At 52.9% G+C, this 7,895-nt stretch overlaps 1 protein-coding gene across 6 annotated transcripts in view; it reads left to right on the forward strand.

Moving 5' to 3' along the window:
- The window catches only part of KAZN (kazrin, periplakin interacting protein), a 224,325-nt gene extending 218,751 nt beyond the window's left edge, over nucleotides 1–5,574 (forward strand). For 4 of the 6 annotated variants that reach the window (XM_075773157.1, XM_075773159.1, XM_075773161.1 and 1 more), the window contains 6 exons: nucleotides 2,330–2,466; nucleotides 2,921–3,091; nucleotides 3,443–3,632; nucleotides 3,848–3,978; nucleotides 4,270–4,320; nucleotides 4,829–5,574. In XM_075773157.1, coding sequence (XP_075629272.1) covers nucleotides 2,330–2,466; nucleotides 2,921–3,091; nucleotides 3,443–3,632; nucleotides 3,848–3,978; nucleotides 4,270–4,320; nucleotides 4,829–4,996 — 848 coding nt within the window. In that variant the 3' untranslated portion in view covers nucleotides 4,997–5,574. The remainder of the gene's footprint in view (nucleotides 1–2,329; nucleotides 2,467–2,920; nucleotides 3,092–3,442; nucleotides 3,633–3,847; nucleotides 3,979–4,269; nucleotides 4,321–4,828) is intronic. The other 2 variants (XM_075773158.1, XM_075773160.1) reach the window with 1 other exon arrangement.
- The last annotated feature ends 2,321 nt before the right edge of the window (nucleotides 5,575–7,895 follow it).

Genomic DNA, 7,895 nt, shown 5'->3' on the forward strand with positions numbered 1-7,895 from the left:
CAGCGGCTCGTTTTCCCTGGCTGAGTAATTAACTGGGCTTGTTTGCTAAGGATGTATTAAGCCGCCACAGCGAGCGGCGCGTGGTCCAGGAGTTGCTGGCAGCCCTGACTGCTCGCTTCTGCATAACTTTTTATTTTTCTCCTGCCTCTTTCAATTAATTTCCTATTAATAGGGTTTGGAATGAAGTTCTCAAATGACTGATAAATCTTCTTTAAGCTTAGGAGCTAATCGGTTTTGGAGGAGGGAGAGCAGTGGTAATAGAGGAGGGGAAAAAAAAAAGTGCATTAATTTTAGCAAATCTCTGCAACAAATGGTAAATTGTCTTATTGGGTTAATAGGAAAAAAACCTGTTCTTGCAATACCCTAAGTCCATCATCTTCTTGCAGTACTAGTTGGTGTGAGTTTTGGGAAATACTCAGCCTTGGGAGATGGTACGTACTCTTCTCCTGGGAGTACTTCTGAGCATGTTAGTTAGTTATTTGTTGCAAGCGATGAAATGTTTTCCCTAAATCTTTAAGGACCCTGAGTGCTGCCACTAATTAAAACAGGTTGTATGCAATAGGGGACTCGCTATTTAAATTCATTAGAAGCTTTTTGTTGCCTCCGGCTTCAGAGAGTGCAAATGTGACTTAAACTTTCCTAAGATCCTCTCAGTATCCTCGAGGAAATTAAAAATATATATATATATGTGTGTGTGTGTCGCAAAGTGTTCAAGAGCTTGAAAGTAGAGGGGGTTTCAGCAGTGCGGTATCCTCCGGGGATGGGGCTGAGATCGACCCAGCCTGGGAATGGCTACGGGGGGCAAAAATTCCCCCTCTAAAACCCAAATCGGTGATGGGTTTTAGACCGCCAGTGCGGTCGGTAACTCTGGGTACCCGCTGCTGCGGGGTGCGGATCTCACCCCGCTATGGCTCGGTCGACTTCTCGGTAATTTTTCTTTTTCTGCAAGTTTTTAGTTCGTGTGAAATAACTGGGTGGGGGGAGGGTTGTTGCTAAATACGCACAGGCGGCGGGAAAGTGCTTTTGGAAAAACTTAGATGTGGTCCGGTTGTGATTATTTTTAGAGGGTTTTGGTAGTAATTTCCCAAGCTGGAGAGAAAAAAAAAAAAAAGGAAAGTCCCGATGTCAGAAGGGGCTGAGTTGTCCCAGCAGGAGGCACGCGGGGCCAGTGTGAATTGTTGCAGCATTTCTTAGCTGGTTTGTTGGGTTTTTTCTGGGTTTTGATTTACCTCCGATGCTTAATGGCAGTGTAATTGGTCCAAAGAGTTTCGTCTCCTGGTTTTTAACAGGTAAAAATCTCTGGTGTCCCAAATATCTCCTTCTTCTTCTTCTACTGTTTGGTTCCTTGATTAATTTTTTTCCCCCTGACCTTTTTCTGTGCTAACCTGCAAGCCCTCTCCCTTCCTTACTGGCTGCATCCCAAGCACTCGTTTCGTTAAGCATCTTCCCAGCACGCACCGACAGTAATACCTGTGACAGAAATAACTTCCTACTTATATATAGTATAATTTCCTACTTATATATAGTATAACTTCCTACTTATATATATTCCAGGTACCGAAGGTGCTAAATGCATGAAGGAAATTAATTTCCTTCTAAGTGTGTCACTTTAATGGTTTTCTTGTATTCCGCGGGCAGGTCTTTATCCCACACGCGTCTCGCCGGGAGGAGCTCGGAGGGACGTTACGGTGCGGTTTAACCCGTCTTAGCTAGTCTAACCGAATAGACATCGGTTGGTCCTACACGCGCGGAGATGAGTCCCGCTCGCGATGGTGCTGTCATCTAGCAGCTTTTGTAATGCAGACAGCTCTTGGTGGCTTTGTGGGGGTTTTCTGGTGGGTTTTGGGGGTTTTTTTGGGTTTGGTTTTTTTTTTTTTTTTTTAATATAGAGGAAGGACTCGCAAGGCTCGGCTGCTTGCAGTGCAGCGAGTGCGGGGAGCATTGGGCTCCCTCGAGAGCAACGCTTCCTCGGGGTGGAAGAGCGTGCAAAATCCTTCCTAGAATGAAAGGCAATATTTGTATTCTGATTCCTAAATCAGGTATTATTTTGGTGGGGTGTACCTGGAGCAGGGAGGCGCAGGGCATTTCTGCAGCGCTGCCCAGGACCAGGTTCAAGGTTGGGCAAAGCACTTAACGTGCAGAAATTACTGCAGCCCCTTGTCCTACGCGGTATTTCTGTAATTCTCCCTGATTTTACCAGACTTCCAGCAAGCCGTCCCCTGAGTCGGGACCCCAGCCCTCGGGGTCGTAACGTTGCTGCGAAATAAAAGCAGGAGGAGGCGAGGGGGCTGCCGTGCCCCCGGCGATTGAACCGTCGTCTCTCCCGCAGCCATGAAAGCCGACCGCAAGCGCTTGAAGGCGGAGAAGACGGACCTGGTGAGCCAGATGCAGCAGCTGTACGCCACGTTGGAGAGCCGCGAGGAGCAGCTCCGCGACTTCATCAGGAACTACGAGCAGCACAGGAAAGTGAGTACGGGAGCCCGGTCTCGTGGCACGGGGGTGCTGGCGGCGACGTTGAGCGCGAAACCCGGTTTGCAACCGGGTAAGAACCCAGCAGAGCCCCAGCCGGCCTCTTGCAAGCGGGCAGACGCTCCCCTGATGCAGGGGCTGGACCGCAGCAGGTCAGGGATAAATAGATACTGGGGGAAATGGGGCCGGGGGCCAAACCTGGGAAATTCAACATGATTTTTAACCAGGTGCACGGCAGGCATCCCTTTTGGGGGGAGCGTCTGCATCCTGCAGCTCCCCGCTCCTGCCCGCTGCCGGCACGGGGCTCTCGTGACGCCCAAAGGTGCCGCTTGTCCTTTGGCAGCGCAGCAGTCGGGTGGTCCCCGAGGGGGTCGTGGCAGAGGGTGGGACAGGGGTTTGCAGCAGCACGTGGCTTTTCCCCTTCCTGATGGCCGCTCCCGTGTCCCGGCAGGAGAGCGAGGACGCGGTGAAAGCCCTGGCGAAGGAGAAGGACCTCCTGGAGCGGGAGAAGTGGGAGCTGCGGCGGCAAGCCAAGGAGGCGACGGACCACGCCAGTGCCCTCCGCTCCCAGCTCGACCTGAAAGACAACCGCATGAAGGAGCTGGAGGCCGAACTGGCCATGGTGAGCTCGGTAACGCAGCGGGCACGACTCGAGGGTCAGCCCTGCGCCGCCGCTGCGGGAGCTCAGCGCTTGAAACACCCCGGCGAGTTTTGCTGAAGTTAAATGTTTATTGCAATAACGCATTTAAGCGTTCGCCGCGGTGGTTGCACACGCGCGTTTGCGGCGTTACTGCAATGCTGGCAGAAAAAGAATCCGTGGCTAAAAAGGAGCTGGGTGCAGGGAGCGACGCGATTTGGGTATTGACTTGCAAAGGGGAGGGTGACGCAGTGCGTCGCTGCTGGTGCTGCTGCTCCGGGAGATGTTCGGGTGGTTTTTTTTCCCCACCACCACCACCTTGGTGTCCTTCGCCAGGCTAAGCAGTCCCTCGCCACGCTGACCAAGGACGTCCCCAAGCGCCATTCCTTGGCCATGCCGGGCGAGACGGTGCTGAACGGCAACCAGGAGTGGGTGATGCAGGCCGACCTCCCGCTGACGGCCGCCATCCGGCAGAGCCAGCAGACCCTCTACCACTCGCACCCCCAACACTCGGCGGACCGGCAAGGTGAGCCCCCACCCCCGCCCCGGCACGGACCGGGGTGGAGAGCCAAACCTTTTTTTGGGGAACTGCCTTATTCCCCCATAGATGGGGGGGGGGAAAAAGAAAAAATGGGCAAAACGCCCCAAAAATAGGGATTTTGGAAGTGCATCAGAGGCTTTGCGTGGGGTCAGGTTTGCTGGCGTGACGTTAACTCCCCGGTGCCCCCCCCTGCTTTCCAGCGGTCAGAGTGAGTCCCTGTCATTCCCGGCAGCCGTCCATCATCTCCGACGCTTCCGCGGCTGAGGGCGACCGGTCGTCCACGCCGAGCGACATCAACTCGCCCCGGCATCGAACGCACTCGCTCTGCAACGTAAGGCACTACGTGACTCGGGGAGGGGGGGTGGGTCTTGCTTCCCTGCTGCCCGGGACTTGCTGGGGAGACGGGCGGATGCTGCGGGTCCTCCGCTTCCCAAAACGATGTTGGCTTTGGGGTGGGGTACGGGTTGGAGGTTTGCTGACCTGGAGAGCTGCTTCCCTGGGGGTTTATCCCAGCCCCACAGCGATACGGCTGCCAAAACAAGCTGCTTTTTGCTGCGGAGGTGGGGGGGGTCCCGGGCTGCGTTGGGGCTGATTCCATTGGATCCATCTCCTTCTGCCGCAGGGGGACAGTCCTGGACCGGTACAGAAGAACTTGCACAACCCAATTGTACAGGTAGGGCACAAAGCCCTGTTTAAATCCTGCTCGTAAGACCGGGTCCTGTGCTAGTGAGTGATTGGGGGGGCTCAGAGGCACTGATTCGGGGGTTTAAAAAAAAAAAGAGAGGAAAAAAGGGAAGCTATCATGAAATCTAAGCCTGGGATGTCTCAGATTGCCACAATTTGCCCCAAAATCCAGGTAATGCCGTAGGTGGTTGCTGTGCTCGGGGCCCATCGTGGTCTTGATTTTTGTAAGGCGCAACCTAGATCAGGTGGTTGTTCTGGACGTGACCCTAAAACGTCGGGCTGTTCTTGCAAGCCCTGACCGTCCCTACGTACCTGGAGCTGAAATCCTGAGCTGGTTGAATTGAGAAACCAAAATCCCTCAACATAGCTTTGGACCTGGACCCGAATATTTTTTGGGACCTGGACCCTGTGGTCCATCTTTCCCGGGGTGGGGCTGGGGAGGGGGGTGAATAAAAAGCTCGGTGGCCAAGCTCTTGTCCTCCTTCCCCTCCCCGCAGTCTCTAGAGGACCTGGAAGACCAAAAACGGAAAAAGAAGAAAGAGAAGATGGGCTTCGGTTCCATCTCCAGGGTGTTCGCCCGGGGGAAGCAGCGCAAGTCCCTCGACCCCGGTCTCTTCGACGGTACGGCCCCCGACTACTACATCGAGGAGGACGCGGACTGGTGACCCCCCCGTGCCGGGTGAGCGCCGGGAGCTTCTCCCCAGCCTCGCCGTCGCCGATGTACATACCCCAGCCCAGCCCCGCCTGTGGACGTGTTACCTGTTGTCTTGGGAGCGATGCAGCTGTGTCGTAACTTCAGTTTTTTTCCCTTTTTTTTGTGGTTTTTTTTTTTTTTCCCCCATACCGGTAACTCCTTTGTGGTTGCTTCAGTTTGTCGCTTTGGGTTGGTTTAGGTTGAGGGGGTTTTTTTTTTGGTTTTTTTTGTCAGTTGGTTTTTTTTGTTTGTTTGTTTTATTTCTTCCTTCTTTTTGATGAAACTTGAAACTTGAAGGACTGCTGTGTCTCTGTAAATACCAGAAATATTGTGCACTTTGTGCTTGTGACGTCTCTTGTCCGAAACCCGCTGTTTTCCGGAGCCCAGCCGGGGACGAAGGACCTGCCCAGCTGAGGGACCTTAGAGAGAAAACACACAACACACACAAAAAATATCTCGTTTGCTGTGATGTCTTCCTGGCCGAACCCCGCGGAGGCAACACGGGCTGGTTGTAAACGCCGCCGGTCTGGAAATAAGTGTTTTAACGTTCCTTTTTAGTTGTTTTAATTTATTTGCACAAACCCAGAGGAGCTATTCTAACTAAATTATTGCAGAAGTTTTGGGATTTTTATATTTTTCCACGTCGGTTGGGATGGGGCGGGGAGGAGGAAGGGTGTGTTTGTACTGTACTGTCCTGGGAAGCTGCTGCCTGGGGGGGGTCGGAGCTACGGACCCCCCACCCCGGGCTCCCTCGGCCCCGCGGCTGCAGATGCTCCAGGAGCACTTAACGCCTTGGAAAACACAAACCGAAATACGCGCCGGGAAATCCGATGGGGAGGGGGAGCTGGTGGAAGCTTTGCCCGCCGTTTTTCCCCGCGTTTGGGGGGTTCACCCTTTGCTTCGAGTAAAATTTGGGGGGGGGGGGGGTCCGGCATGAGCTGGGAGCAGGGGAAAGGCGATATCCCGAGATATCCCTGTATCCCGAGACGTCGTCCCTCCGGGGCCGGCCACCCCGCTCGCCTTTGGGGTGTTAGCGCTGTCGGCGGGGAGGGGGGCCGAGGAAATCGGTACGAGTCCCTGCCGGGGAGGTTTTTCCGGCGCCGGGGTGATTTTTTTAAGCGCAGGTAGACCTTGTGCTTCCAAATCCCCTGGAAATGCCCCAAAACCAACCCCCCGGCGCGGCGGCCGCTTCCCCTCTCCACTAACACGCACCGCGCTCTGCTTATGCCAAGATAAGTACCTTATGCTTTAATGCTTACGATATAATTTTAAGCTCTTAAAAAAAAAATGTATTAAGATTTATTTAATGATGCTATCATAGCGTATTATTTTTCTTAATTCCGATACGCGCGCCCTGGTTGAAAACAAGGGTGTTTTGTCTTAAATCACCGAACTAAACCGCCGATGCCCTCGCGCCGTGTATTAACGGGATGATGCGGAGAAGCCACGGAGGAAGGGGATGCAGGGCAGGGTTTGCCCCGTGGCATCTTTCTCTGCAGAGAAGCATTTTTATATGTTTTGTTGGGTTTTTGGGGTGGTTTAATTTTTTTTGTTGTTGTTGTTCTCCTTGTGTTTTTATAATTTAAACGATAAACCACCTTGCGTTTTTATAATTTAAACGATAAACCACCGGAACAGATGAGCAAATCTCCTTGTTATCAAGTAGTTTCCTTTGCATTTCAGCTTTTTTGTAAATTAGGAAATAATTCTAAAAATTACTAAGAGGATGATTTATTTAAGAGAACTTCGATAAATAGCATATGAAATATGGGTAACATTAGATTTAACTTTTCCCCGCGTGAGTGGGGGAGAATCCTTGAAGGCATGGATGCAAATATAAAATTATAAAAGATCTAAATAAAGCTTATTTTAAAGTACGGATGAACTCCACGTGATTTAATTGCTCGCCTGATGGAGAGCCCGGGCTGACGCCGGCGGTGGCACGTGGGCATCGGTGTCATGGCACCGGGCAGAAGCCACACGGGTGGGTGACCGTCACCCCCGCCCTGGCTGCCCTGCGAATCGGGGGTCCCCGAGGCGGGGGGGATGCAGGGGGGATGCAGGATGCAGGGGCTGCATCCCTGGACTGCCCCTTTCCCACAGCCAGCTTGCCGGCCGAGCGCTTGCACCCGGACGTGGCACCGCCGGCAGGAGGCTGGGGCCGTCGGTGCATCCGTATAAAACGGGGATTTAAGGTGAGCGAAGATTTGGGAATGTGGGGGAAGAGCCGGGGGGCGTCCCCCTCGGGGATGGACGGGAGCGGTAACGCCAAGAAAAGCAGGTGGGACACAGAGCCGAGAAGGTTTTGTGCTCTAACGCTTGCCAGCGGATAAATTATTGTTAATAATTTATCTTGTTAATGATTTATTTATTGTTAATTATTGTTAATTTATTGTTGATTATTGTTAATAATTTATGGATGGATAAATCATTATTACTTATTTGCAGATGGCATTTTGTCACTGGTAGGGTTGTGCCGGCGCTTCTGGGGGGGGCCTGGCGCAGTTTTGGGGTTGTGGCTGCGTTCGCAGGCTGGAGCGGAGGGCGGGCATGGCGGCGCCGGCGGCGAGCGCTGCGGGCGCCTGGTTTGTGGGTGCAGGGGGCCGGGGCGGCTGGTGCCACGGGGGGGGGGGGTGGTGGCAGCATCCCTGGGGAGGGTGCACGGCGGGGTCGGGCTGTTCTGCGGGGAAAGCATCCCCTGGATCAGCTCTCCGCAGTCGGAGCCGCTTGAGATGCTCGAGCTATCATCGAGCAGGGGGATTAAAAAAAAAAAAAAAAAAAAAAAATTTCAGACAAGACGTGCAATGATTTTCTGTTTTTCAGAGGGTAGAGATGAAGAGATGTACTTTTTTTTTTTTTTTTCTTTTAAC

This window comes from Balearica regulorum, chromosome 21 (genome assembly GCF_011004875.1).
Source record: "Balearica regulorum gibbericeps isolate bBalReg1 chromosome 21, bBalReg1.pri, whole genome shotgun sequence".
NCBI classification, from domain to species: Eukaryota; Metazoa; Chordata; class Aves; order Gruiformes; family Gruidae; genus Balearica; species Balearica regulorum.